Below are 14,450 nucleotides of genomic sequence, written 5' to 3'. Positions count from 1 at the left end.
AGCCACCCATCAGAACTTACTCACTTGAAAACTCTAGGCTTTTAAATGTCAAAGCCAAATGAGACTACATGAAACAGACCGCTTCCTACAAAGTGAGTCACCTCTTAAGAAAACAAGCCTGCTTTTGAAGATTTCATTCTAAGTTTTCTTTACACAGCTCCTTTTGAGCCCAAGAAGAGATGCTCTAAAGGAAGGGGGCCCGCTGTATTTATTTGCTATAAATGTTCTATACTGAGACCAATGTCCGGAAGAAAAGAAAACAAAATTAACAGATACTGTAGGAGAGGTTTTCAAGTTATTCCTAATATGTCCTCTTTTTCAGAAAGCATTGCTATATTTTGAGATCTATAGCCTAGAACCTTCAGCAGATCCACCAGCAAGCACCCAGAATGCTGACTTGGCTGAATCCTGCAGACACACTCCTGACAAGTTCTTCCTCTAGGAGAGAAGGGGTCTTCTCTGCAGTGAGAAGTGCTACACTTTCAAATGACTTCTTGTACGTGAAGAGATGGTGAAGAAATTTATGCTTCTATGTTAAAGTCAGAACTAATAAAGAATATAATTTTTCCAGACACCCAAAGGACAAGGCATACTTTGTTCTGAAATTGAGCACATAATTTTCTGTCCTAAGAATGAAAACTCAAAGTGCCAAAGAACACTGGAGGAAAAAAGTCCCTTAAGGGCAACTTCATGTACAAGAGATTTACAGGGAAGCCATGACTTCACTGTCCCCTGAAGACATAATCCCAGAAAGCATGGAGGCCAACCTGACTGTCTCAAAGGTCTTGGCACAGGCTATCTGTGAGCTGAAGACACGACTCCAAAACATCTATACCACACTAGGACAAGAGCTACAGGCATGTGGCCATGTTTTCCAAATTCCAAACTGGATCGCTTGACCTCACGACTGTCATCAGTAACCCACCAGAGCGCATGGACACCACAGCCAATCACGTTTGCACTGAAGAAATTAACCGCCAAGTGCAGAGCCCAGGACAGCTGGAAGGCCAACACACGCTGCCTTCTACACCAGCAACAAAGTGGGTGAGTCTTGCCCATTTGAAGACACGGTCCCGGACCCACTGCCAGCATCATCACCTATGTGCCTTCCCTGATTCTGCCAAGCCAGAGCAGAGAATATAAATGCCACCATCCTGTGTTACAAGCTGACGGTCAAGGAAAGATGAACCGGGGCAACCTGCTTCCCAGAGAGGAAGTGAGCCCAGTGACGTCAACAGCAGCCCAGTGGAGAGCAATGGTAACTCAAGCAGTCTGCTCTTGTAAACACTTCTGGGCCAGTTTGCAGAACAAGAGAACCCCAAGTTTTAACCTGAGGCAAGAGAGTTACGCATGTGGAAGCCTTAGCCTCTGCTGGCCACCTCTTCCCTGCACACAGCACTCTGTCCGCAGTTCCCCTCAGCACAGCTCTAGTCTCCAGCTGGCCACCATGTAGAGGGTGGGGATTCACTTTTTCCTCTATGGGCTGCCTGCTGGGCTGAAAGCTCTGAGGAGGGAACCACACAGTTCACAGACGGCTGCAGCAGGCCAACACACTGAATGCCCTTTGCTTACTCTGGCCTTATAAGTCCTCATCTGTAAAAAGAGAAAGCAGACAGGAGGCCTTTGGGCCTCTGGCAACCTGTGTTTCTGCTCAAGTGCTAGGCACAAACTACTGGCCTGTGGTAGTTCTAGCTGCTTCAGCACCGAGGCTTCAAGCTAGGGCTGGCATTCGAGTGCTACACAGAGCAGGAGCCCAACAGACAACAAACACACAGTTTAGACCAAAAGTCAGCATCCTGGCCAAACACAATGAGCGAATTTCAAAGGAATCTGGTGGCCTGGCGGGAACAGCCCTGAGGACAGCAGCCCCAGACAGCAGAGGGCATCCCCACAGCCCTAGATTCTGCAGGGGCAGGAGCAGGTGGCGAGGGCAGAGTGAGAGCCCCAGGAAAGCAGAGGGGTGTACCCACAGTGCCCCATCCTTCACTCCGCACACTGGGAAGATACACAGGGGCCATGCTGGGCTGCGCTCCCTGACAAGCCCCTGTGAGGAGCATTTCCACTGCAGTCCCCTGACATATGAATGTGCTAACATCCAGTCATAGCTGACGGATGGAGGATATGCTGAGAGCCCTCTCTGCTGCAGTAGGAGAGCTGACCAGGGACGCAGGCATCTTTCTTTTCCAAGCGCTATTGCTTTACCCCCCTCTTAGGCATTCCTTCTGGAAAATTTTTCTCTAGACCAAAAATCATCCTATCGAGGGAACGGGCACAACAATAAGGGAAGTGTCAGGACGGGGAAGGAACAATGAAAGTCACATTCCACTTACCATAGATTCACTAATGAGCAGTAACAGCAGCGCCTCTTCAGTATTTTCTTGAGGACAAAAAATGCTGCATAAAGAAAACCAACTTTGGTATACGGCAGTTTTGAAATAACAAGAGATACACCACTACAGCAGAGTGCAAGGCTAAAAGCGTCTCCATTTTTATATAGAATCCATGAAAAACACTGTATAATTTGGACACTTGAATTAGCTTGCTTATTTCTATGGCAATCTGTGGAATTATTACATTTCTGCTACAAATTTTAATGGTAAGCAGACGGGTGAGAGAAAATGGTAAAAACCCAAGTTAAAAGCTCAAATAACATGTTACAGAGGCAGAAACGGCATGCAAACAAGAGGTGCTTGCTTAGAGCAGTGTCATGGGAAGAGCACGCATTTCAGTGGACAGCCGCTCTACTCGCCAACTGTTCCACCCTTTTGTCTTCCTGATGAAATTAGGAGCAGCTTTGACCACACACTATTTCTCATACCGAAAGAATTTAGGGTGCTATCTTAGCTTCGACACACACTTTGTTCTGGGGCAGCATGCAAGAGCTGCCCTGTTAGACTATCTCTTGGTAGTTGGCTGAACTCTAAAATTTTGGATTAAAAGAAAAAGATGTTAACCCAGTGTTGCTGATTAGGAAACAATGAAAACGCAAACACACCTAAATCCTCCCTGTGTCCTCTCCAGGTTCTGTGAGCACTGCTAAGGCTATGGAGCCACCTCCCCCCCCTCCCCGAGTAGAATTCTGCATGTTATCGACAACTGGGCCAAATTCAACTTTCCCCAAGAATTAAAAAGGAGTTTATAATAAATAAAAATAAACATGGTTAAAAAAAACCAAACACTGCCTATTTTGAAGATGACTAAATTTATACCTTCCTAGGAACAACACAACAATCATTTAATTGAGATTTCCTCTTCAAGAGAAAAAAAAGGCAAAATCCCATGTTTTCCAGATAATTATAAATGCTTGTTTTCTCTGAAGCATCAGTAACGTTATTACTGCACCAGAGAACCCTGGAGGTGACGCAGAAAGTACAGTGCCTGGCTCTGCTGCAGAACTCTGCCTGTGGGGGTCTCCAGCCCAGGGCCATGCAGGGCTCCAGTCAGGCTAGCCTGGGAATAGGCTGTGGGGTGAGCCTGCAGAACTCTGCCTGTGGGGGTCTCCAGCCCAGGGCCATGCAGGGCTCCAGCAAGGCTAGTCTGGGAATAGGCTGTGGGGTGGGCCTGGAGCCAAAGCTTCTTGGGGGAAGTCAGCTTGTGGTAAACTGGGCTTTTCAGAAAACAGAGCATTTCTGATTATTCCCTGATATCCTGGCTGTGCTTACATGCAATTGGAATCTTGTAAATAAAGCAATAGCCGGAACCATTTTTCTAATGGCTAGCTAGTCCTGCACTGTTCAGACTAATTGAAAAGAGAGAGCCCAAGCCGTGCTAATTATGACTTAACACCAGCCAATTCAGTCCATGGGTAATCTCCAAATTCCGTCTGAGCCATCCAGTCTGCTTAAATGCTAGGTTGTTTTATTTTTACCGGAGTCGCTAACAAGCAGTGAATTAGCATCGAATTCCACTTCCTTGGCCCTGCATGTATGGCAGGTGGATGGGCACTGAGAAGCTCCAGGGCCAGGGCAAAAGGTGGAAGCAGCAGAGTAACTGTAGGATACAAGCCTGAAAACCGTACTGAAATGTTCCCTTGAAACAACCAAGTCTTCTGAGACCCATTTCTGCCACTTCTTCTCTTCCTTGCTCATGCAAGATAGACCCAGCGTGGGTAGTCAAGATTGTCAGGACCTTCCTTGTTTGATATTTTCTTCTCTGAGTCTCCAGTGCCCCAGGAGGAGACCCCAGAGTGTCTGGCCTCAGTTCTAGAGGGTGGGAAGCTGGAGGGCTAGATGCACAGGGAGTTGCAAGAAGGGCAGGGTAGGGGACAATGGGCACCACCAGACAGTGATCAGCTCCCAAGCCCCAGCAGGGAGAGGCTGAGGGTGGGAGGTTTGCAGGCTCAGCCTAGCCATGCCACCAGCTCCAGGGATGACCTTCAGGCAAACCGCCCATGTGTTTACTTTGGGTAAATTTATCAACGCATCTTGTAGTTTTGTAGGGCACAGGGAAAGGGAGTCCTCAAGACACTGATAATTACCATGGTTTTCTAGGGCTTCCAAGTAAATATTTAGAAAAACCAGTTCCCCGGCCATATACACACGTTAGAACAAGTAAAAGAGAAATCAAGTCAATCATATCCAACTGCATCTTAGCTTTCTTGTTGCCTGGGATTTCTGCAGTAAGGAAGTGGCTGTGTAAAAGAACTGGCCCCCGAGGAGTCGCTGTGACCTGTATGGCTGCAGGAGTGGTACTGAATTCTCTACCCACAGGAAGCTGATTCAACTCCAAGATCTAGCTGAAGCCCCAGAGAGGAAAGGGGATTTCAACTGGTAATTGAGATCAGCTTGATCAGGGGTCAGCTGGTCCAGCTGAGGATTACCTCCCCACAACTCCTTTCTTTTCCTGTCAACTCATATGGCTCAACCTCTTAGAACAAAGAAAGAAGTACTTCATCAGGTTAGCCCAGGTCTGTTGAGTGTTCCTCCATGCAGGGATCAGAAAAGTTCCATGTGGCTTGTCATCTTACATTCCTAGAGAAGGGACAGGATCCCTACACTTCTGGGGAGGGGAAAGGACTCTCTGCACAATGACTCAAAATAGGATTGTGAGGAGACCAAAGAGTTCTACCAGCAAAGGTCACCCTGATCTCATAATGTCTCTTGCCTTTCCAAAACCTCTCCACAGCAAACTAGGAGGCCCAGACCCAAAGGACCACACAACAGAGATAGCCTCCTTCTCTTCTGTCTACCTGGGAGGTCACCCCAATGCTTGCGCTCACAGCTGCTCATTCAACACCTTCTCATTAGCCACTTGTAGACACAATGGTGGCCTTTAATCTCCTGCTTTGTTTGTGCTAATTTTCTAGTCTAATATGCATGCAATTATCCAAGCCACCAAACATGCTTTTACAAGGATGAAAGGAAAACTACACCTAGCTGAAACCCAACTATGTACTGAGAGACATTACAAGAACCTTTGTGGCACCGCAGCTTCTATTAGTCCCAAACAGAACAGGGAAATAACTCAAATGGCCATAGGAACAGACTGGCAAAATGATATTTATAAAGCAGCACTGAAAACAAACTACTGCCACATGTAAAAATACATGTGAATTGTTCAATTACAACAGCAGGTAAAACTTAGACATAAATGAATATGCAATTTATGATTGTTAAAGATAATGCAATGACTTATTTATTTTGAAATGGAGTCTTACTATGTTGTTGCCCAGACTGGTCTCTAACTCTTGGGCTCAAGTGATTGTCCCACCTCAGCCTCCTGAATGCTGAATATATAAGTGTGCCACCATGTTTGACACATAGCTTGCCAAAGCCAGACAGAGGCTGGGGAAATGATTCACTAGGTAAAGGCCCTTGTCACCAAGCCAGAGGACTGGATTTGACCCCTGGAATCCACATGGTGAAAGGAAATAACTGACTCCTTCAAGGTGTGCTCTGACCTCTGCAGGTGCCCACACACTTGCCACCTGCACATGAGAGAGAAAGAGAGGGAGGGAGGGAGGGAGGGAGGGAGGGAGGGAGGGAGAGAGGGAGAGAGAGAGAGAGAGTGAGAGAGAGAGAGAGAGAGAGAGAGAGAGAGAGAGAGAGAGAGAGAGAGAGAGAGAGAGAATGCAAAACAAAGCAAACTGCTAACATCTAGACTAATCACTGGACTAATCTTCAGGACCAGGTTTCTCTGACGAGGGGCAATCAGTCCCTGGGAGAGGTGCAAAGACAGCTTCAGGGCTCTAGTAACTGCTGCTCCTTGAGCAGGATGCTATTACACATGTGTTCTCCTAGCCAAAAGTCATTGCTTGTTTTACATCCACTTCATGTCCCATCACTTATGCAGAATACAAAGCTTGCCCTAAAAAGAAGTTAACCGCGGCAGGCATCCTCGCAGAAAGACCCAGAAGGGCATGGAGGCTACAAGAGATCACTCTTCCAGGATTTAACATTTTATCTTCCTTCAAACTTCAAGTGATCAGGCAGAGAAGGAGCATGGCCTCCACCTCACACCGGGGCACAGTGGAGGGAAGAGCTTTTAAAAAGCTTGCTTTTCAGGGCAGCCCATCTTGGTCAACACTCTGAAAGTCTTTTTGGTTTGCTGGAGCTAGAAGAGTCTGAGCCATGTAAACTATGGCATGTTGAGTGGTGGGCTGCAACCTCATGGGGTCATGAAAATCTGGTAACAGTAAAATGTATCTGAATGCAGAGACCAAAGTTAATTCTGAGTCAAACACAGCGACCCATGGTTTCGGCGCCAGAGAAGCCACTGCAGCCTTGGTTCCGGACTAACACTGTTAGCATGCACTGTGAGCTGCAGTGTTTCCACGGGACATACAGAGTTCCATGCTCTTCTAGAAGCATAATGGTTTAGTTGTAGAAATAAAGACTTCTACATTTTTCTACTGTCATTTTTCAGCATGTAAGTACCAAAATTAGTACATAGTATGTTAGAGGGTTTGGTTTTTTAAAATTACTGTTTGAGTTGCTGACTTGAGTAATAAACTTTTCAATGAATTTTGGTTTTAGATTAGGACAGAATTTCCAATAATTTCTGAAATGGCCTCAGGCATAGTTCTACAATTTTATATTATGTATTTATACAAAGTGGCATTCTCAGAATTGACGATTATAAAATTAAAATACTGATCAACTCTGAAAAATGCTGAAGAAACTCTACATCCCACAGAGTCAAATATTTAACAAGATTTCATTCTTTATGTAAAAAAAAAAGATAAGTGCATCCATCTCATTGGGACACAAACCTGCTTTCACCTGCAATAAAGGGTAAAACTAAATGCATCCCAATCAACGGTTTTAAAATCAGTTTCTTGATTTATTGTCAGTAAATGACTTGTATACCATTTTACCTATGTACATGCCCAAGGTTGCACAACAGTTTCTTGGGAGAGAAGGGGTAGAAAAGTTTACGAAGTTCTAAGCTCCACTCTAAGTCTGAACTAGAGGGGAGTCAGGCCAAGATGAGGCCTGAGCATCCTGTGCCGATTCTCCCTTCTACTTCCCAATGAGATAGCTGAGGGTGGTGACACACAGCCCCGCTTCAGGAGGAAGGAAGCATTATAGACACAGGAGCCCAGGGAATGTTCTCTCTCTACGAAGACGCCAACTGAGAAGGACGGTGTGCAAAAACTGAGAATGCTAAAAACTGAGTAGTGGGAATTGATGAAACACAGAACAGACTCAACAGATTACATAAATAAAACAGAAAGTTGATTCTTCAAAAGGACAAATAGAAGATAAGCTTTTAGGTAGCCTGCTCCTGCCCCTCCACCCTCAAAGAGAGAAAAGATGAGTTGTAACAAGAAATTCTGCAGGAAAAAAAAAAAACATAGCTGACTAAGAAGGTATATGGTGAAAAATTCAATGACCCCGCTGAGACGGCCAAACATACAGAAGGATATAAACCACTAAGACAGATTCATGAAGAAACAGAGAACCAAGAGCTTGAAGTGAATTCCCCCAAAGAAAAGTCAAGGACAGATGCTCTGAGGTAAATCATATCTGATATTTCAAGACAATACCACTCCTTCAAGTTTTTTTTAATAGAAAGAAATAATACCCAGCCCTTTTTTTGTGACTAAAATTATCCAGATGCCCCAAAAGCCTAAGGCTTTATAGAAAAACTACGAATAGTATCTGTTAGGAGCACAGGTGCAAAAATCTCCAAGAAACATAGAGAAGCCAAGGACAAATTTTAAAAGATTATACACTAGTACCTACAGAATTTATCCCAGGAAATGCAAGGCTGGTTTGACATCTGAAAAAAGAACCTATGAATAAAATGCACTACGCTAAAGGTCAAACCACCACAATTAGCTGAATGGACGGACAAAAGTGTCTGACAGGACTCAATACTCCATGATAAAGACAGCAAAGAAGGATGGCGTTTGATCTGATATTAGGCATCTTAAAGCTTTCAGCAAACACCGCAATTAATAATCTGAAAGACTTTTCCTGCCTGAAGATCAGAGATAAGGATATTTTCTCATGTCTACTCACAGTAATGTAGGGTCTAGCCCTACACCTAAGGAAGAAAACTAAACCAAAAGCACTCAGCTTTCAAAGGAACAAGTAAAACTATATTTATAGATGACAGAATAGCTTAAGGAATCAAAAAAAATGGAGAATTAACAAATTCGGCAAATTTGCAATATAAGATATCAATTCCTCTTCCATACACTTGCAGTGAATAGTCATGAAATTAAGAACAAACAAAAGAGGCCATGCTGATGGCTAATGGATGAAAGAAGCCTACATCAATCCCATCATTAGGCTAAGAGTGATGTGTGATTACTGAGGTGGGCATGAAGCCCCATGCCCAAGAGCTCCTGATAATTGGCAGCTGCTGGAAAAAAAAAAAGAGTCAGTTTTCTTTAAGGGTAGGGGCCCCGTATGTTAACCACACTCCAGCGGGGCCACACCCAAGAGCAGGTGGGCAGCACAAACTAGAATTGAAAAGTTTTATAAAGGGGGGGGGCACAAAGCTGGATGGGGAGGGCAGGGTGAATCTGGGAGGATTGGGTGTGTGTGAATATGACCAAGACACATTGTATGACATTATAAAACAACCAATTTTTTAAATTGAAAAAAGAATAGGATTATTAAAATCTATAAAAAAGGTAAAAGTGGGTTGAAATTTTTTTAAGTAAAATTTAAAATTTTTCTATTTATAATAGCACCAAAAAGAACTACAGGGCTTGGGCTGTGACTCAGCATGGAGTACTGTCCAGTGCCCTGTGCAGGCCAGGTTCCACTCCAGCACCTGCCCTAGTCTGCTTCCTGCCGCTGTGACAAACACCTCAATCAAAAGCAACTCAAGGAGGAAAGGCTTACTTCACCTTACAACTCCTAGGTCATACTCCCACACTGATGGAAGTCAAAGCAGGAACCTGGATCTGCTCCTTGCTGGTCTGCTCTCTAGCTCACTCTCACAAGCTCATGCTCAGTTTCTTATACAGCCCACGCCCACCTGCATAGGAATGGTGCCGCCCACAGTGGGCTGGGCCCTCCTATATAAATTAGCCAAGACGATATCCCACAGACAAGTCTGATCTGGGTAATATCTCAATTAAGTTTCCTTCTTCCCAAATGACTCTAGACTGTGTCCTTTACAATAAAAACTAAACAGTACACATCCCTTTCCAGAAAAAAGGAAAAAAAGAATTATGCATGCACATAACCAAAAAATTAGGAATATGTTTAACAAATGAAATACAAGCCTTACCGCCTGAAAACTATGAATCATTGCTGAAGCAATTTTAAAAGTATGAAAGAATGAATAAATAAATAAGCACCTTGTGCTCACAGATCAGAAGATGCAATACTGTTTAGATTACAGTATTACCTGCATTGTTTCACAGTTACAAGTTCAAGGTAATTCCGATCAAAATCCCAGTGCTTTTAAACATATATTTCTGGAAGAAATGAGCAAGGGGATTCAAAAAATGCAAATGAATTTAAGGGTCTGGGAGAAAGGCTGACACCTGAGAAGAACTGGGCATTATTATTGGAGAAGCGAAAACTCTCAACTCTGGTGATGTAGCCATAACTATGAGTGTACTGGAAGCCAATGAATGTCCACTCTAAGGTAGGGAGCTGGAGCGCATGTGAGCTACAGACAGTGTAATAGGTGCAAGCCAAACAGACTGCGTGTATGTGTAGGGAACCGAGCTCGTATGGGCTGCCTCCTGGAGTCCGTACACAGCTAGAAGAGGACACAGTGGGAAGACTCAGAAGAGTGACAGTCAGCGGGGAACAGGAGAGTTTCTGTCTCTGCGGTGAGGCTGCACCGAGGAGAGCTCCACCCGGGGTCACTGGAGAAGGGCGGTAACTGAGACCCTCTGTGCACCTGGCACCTAGGACACTCACAGGTGGCTAGGGTGAGAAGCAAACCCACACTTTGTTTTGAAGACCTGAAATTCACTTAAAATCTGAATCTCCGATCTGCTTCTGGATAGCCCCTCCTGAGGGGGTCGGCACTTCACAGTTAGGGGACCAGAGCAGGTGTTTTATGAATCCAGACAAGGCCTGAGGAGGAAGGACAGCATGCACATCAGGTAAACTGCTTCAGCAAGGCGAGAAAAATGAAGATCAAAACTGAAATATACAAAGTCTCAGGGAAAAGTCAAGAACACATTCCCCTGTCCAAATCCACACAAAACATGCAAACTGAGTAAGATGACTATGGGGGAAAGAAAGCCAGGGGTGTCACGCAAGGAGCCAGAAGCCAGGCGGCCTATCCCGCAGCGTGCTCCCCGGGGTCCCAAAGCAGCTGCCTGAAGTCTCTCAGCACCTTCTCAGTGTGGCAACATCAGTCATTAGAGTCCCTTTGCTCTTCAGAGAGACGAGGAAAGGCCACTAGGCCTTGTCCTTTACCACAGGCAGAGAGGGAACTTAATGGCTCTGAGGGGGCAGAAGCGAGTGAGTTTTTCCCAGCCTTCGTCCTCGTCTCTCCACCCTCTACCTCCTGACCAGGGAAGACTCAAGCCTAAGAAGGTAGTAGCCCTCTGACCCATTTTCCTCTGAGGAAACCGAGTCCCAAACTTAAATCTTGCAAAAATCAATAAGTTCTAAAGAGACATCTCTTCTCAAGCAGTGTCCTTACACATGGTTTGGCTAAGAACAAGATTTAAGAGATGGGGAGCTGCTGAAGAAATGAACGCCTATTAGCTCTGACTATAACAGTGGCTGCTGACTGCCGCATCATGCTGGGATCTTGTGATAAACGGAGAGAGAATCCCACAGACCGGCACAAACAGCGATAGCGAGGAAGGTGGTCCAGCACTGAGCGGAGAGTAGGGGCCGACTCAGGCAGACATCTGCTGGATGGTGAGCAGTGCTGCGAGCCTGCCTCTGCTGACCTGGTCAGTTAGGATCCTCATCTGACTTCACATGGGCAAAACCTGGCCTGTGCCCTTCTACCTGCCCTTAACCATTCTCGCATCCCCTTCCCACCCAGAGGCCCCAGGTGAAAACATCCAGTCCCATACTTCTCTCCTGAGTAGACGCGGGCTCTGCGAGGGAGTGTGTAGGTTTTGGTGTTGGCTCCTTTCCGGAGAGGGTCATCCAGAGGTGACTGGCAGGGAGGATCCTCCAGGGGGCTCCAGTAGCTCTGCTCACACATGCCCCGTAACAAGATTTCTGCCAACTGCCTGGCTATTGTCTGGGAACACAAAGAGAGACCAACGTGATTATTAATGTGTTTCCTATCATCCACGCCATCGTTATATCAGCTGTCACTATGTGTGAGACGCTACTGCAGCACTCAGAATTTGAAAGACTCAGAATCAAATGTTTACTTCTATATGAAAATCACACACATTTATGGCAAAAGAAAATATAATACACTAAACATCTGAACACTTTTTTAAAAGATTTATTTTATTTTTAATTATGAATAAGTATATTTGGGGATATGTATATATGAGCACAGGTGAAACCAGAAGCTTTGCATCCCCACAGAGCTGGAATTACCGGGGGTTGTAAGGCACGTGACATGAGTGGTGCCAGGAACCGAAGTCCAGTCCTCTGCAAGGGCAGTACCTACACTTAACCACTGAACCATTCTCCAGCCCATGAAGAGGGGTTTCAGAAAGTTCATGCACCTCCAATTCTATCTTGTCTACACTATACATTAACAGACTTTAGACCCAAAATAACTAAACACGTAGCTAAGCCTTTCCTAAGAGCTCCTGGGTGAACTGCAGATGTACTCACCACCCGGCAGCAGATGCTTGCTACAACTCAAACCCAGAGAAAAGCCAGGGCCGTCTTTGGGGTGTGTGTGTGTGTGTGTGTGTGTGTGTGTGTGTGTGTGTGTGTGAGTCTCAGCATGGCCAGGTGTACACCTGCAGATATTCCAATGTCCTATTCCTGGAAGCACCACAGACCAGTTAGTTAAGCTACCCCCACGGGAGGTAGCACTTGAGTAGTGGGGTGCCCTGCTCCCAGTACACTCGGGACCTCCTGGCCCAGCAGCTCAGAAGCCAGCTTTGTGTAATAGGGAAAGTAGAGTGAGGGCTGTAGTTTCTGATGAAAAAGGGCTTTCTACAAAGCTGGTGTGTTTCTCACCTCCCTGTGAAAACCCAGAACACCAGGACCTTCTTCTAGCCAGTGCAGATTCCATCCCAAGTCCTCTGCAACACCTCTGCCTAGAACCCCAAGAGGTGTGTCCCTACTAAGAAGGGTCTTGTTGATAAAGGTATATTGATATTCTCTCCCCTTCTCCCTTCCTCTCTCCTCCGTGTGTGAGTGTGTGTGCGTGTGTGTGTGCCTACACACGTGTCTCCCCATTCCCCATTTTCAAACAGAATCCGTGATCTCAGGATATTCAATCCATAATCACCCAGAGCTGCAAAATAAAACTTCAGGCAACAGAGTTTTCCATCAGGTTTTGTGTTCTTTTGAAGAAACAAAGAGCGCTGACGTTCCCCGAGAATAAGCTTTTAAAGTAAATGTGTTCCAGAAGAGAACTTCCTAAAACTCCCCAAGGAAACCTAAATGCAACCAAATCATTAGCCTGGTGGCGTCTGAGAACCACTGGGTAAAGGCAAATTTTCTTGATTATCCCTGTGTAGAATGCACTGCCTTTAAATGTCTACAAAAATGTGAAATTAAATTAACCCAGATCATTCCCAGCTGAGCCATCTGTAAAGATCTCATAAGAACACAATCTCCAGGACCTAAGGTACAAGCTGTCTTCCTGGACCTTCCTTACTGCTTCTCTCTGATCTCACTGCCATCACAGGAGCTAGAGGCTTCTGGAAGTGCCAGCCGTCAGTTACCCTCCACTCACTATGGCCATGAGCTAAATGTTAGAAATAAAGAGCCCACGCACACCTCCCCCAGCCCCATGCACTCTGAGACTGTTTTAAAGGGTACAATCCAATGGCATTTAGTACATGCACACGGTTGTGCAACCCTCACCACTATCTAGTTCCAGGACATTTTCGTCACCCCAAAATGAAACCCTATACCTTTTAAGCTGTGGCTTCTCATTTTCCCCTCTCAAACCCTCAGAAAAACCAATGTGCATTCTGTCTTGATGGATTTGTCTATTTAGAAGATCTCACAGAAATGGATACAAAATGGTCCTCTGCGATCAGCCTCCTTTATGGAGTGCAGTATTTTCAAGATGCAGCCATGTTGTTATAGTATCCACAACTTTTATTGTCAAACAAAACAGACATGCCCCATTTTGTCCACAAATCCATCTTGTTTCCAGTTGTTGGATGTTAGAAATGGTTCCGTAATGAACACTCACGGTCAAGTTTGTGTTGGAAAATGTGTTTAAACGCTTTGGCAAAAGTACCTAGGAGTGGCATGCTATGAAAATACCTTTAAATCCTTTTCTGCTATGCTTTCACATCAAATCAAGTTCACAAGACAACTTTACCATCTCATAAATACAATATACATTTGCAACTATTACCTAAAGTAAAAAGAATCATATAGCTATGAAATAGATTTCTTGGCCCAGCCACAGACTTGCTCCACTGGAATTCCAGAACTGGAGGTAAGGACATACTGTTTGGCATTTCTCAGTAAGGTTAAGGATATAGATCATTGGCAGAGCACTGGACTAAAACCAAAACCACATTTGGTGGTTTGAATTTAATTGGCCCCCATAAGCTCATAGAGAATGGCACTATTGGGAGGTGTGGCTTTGTTGGGGTTGGCGAAGCTTGCGCTTCCATATTAGAGGAACTGTGTCACTGTTGGGGTGGGTTTTGAGATCTTCATGTTCAAGATGCACCCAGTGTCTCAGCTGATTTCCTGTTGCCTTTAGACAAAGATGTAGACTTCTCCAGCACCATGTCTGCCTGCATACCACCATACTCCCAGCTGCCATGCTCCCCGCCATGATGATAATGGACTAAACCTCTGAAACTATAAGCTGCCACTTCAATTAAATGTTTTCCTTTATAAGAGTTGCCATGGTCATGTCTCTTCACAGCAATAGAAACCCTAACCAAGGCCTGCAGT

General features: G+C 45.1%; 1 protein-coding gene across 12 annotated transcripts in view; it reads right to left on the bottom strand.

Annotated features, from left to right (window-relative positions):
* Ttc7b (tetratricopeptide repeat domain 7B) overlaps positions 1-14,450 on the bottom strand; it is a 224,393-nt gene that overhangs the window by 112,790 nt on the left and 97,153 nt on the right. For all 12 annotated transcript variants that reach the window (XM_075947231.1, XM_075947235.1, XM_075947233.1 and 9 more), the window contains 2 exons: positions 11,456-11,628; positions 2,331-2,394 (listed from right to left, as the gene is read on the bottom strand). In XM_075947231.1, coding sequence (XP_075803346.1) covers positions 2,331-2,394; positions 11,456-11,628 — 237 coding nt within the window. The remainder of the gene's footprint in view (positions 1-2,330; positions 2,395-11,455; positions 11,629-14,450) is intronic.

Source organism: Microtus pennsylvanicus, chromosome 14 (genome assembly GCF_037038515.1).
Source record: "Microtus pennsylvanicus isolate mMicPen1 chromosome 14, mMicPen1.hap1, whole genome shotgun sequence".
NCBI classification, from domain to species: domain Eukaryota; kingdom Metazoa; phylum Chordata; class Mammalia; order Rodentia; family Cricetidae; genus Microtus; species Microtus pennsylvanicus.
This window is presented reverse-complemented; position numbering and strand designations above follow the sequence as displayed.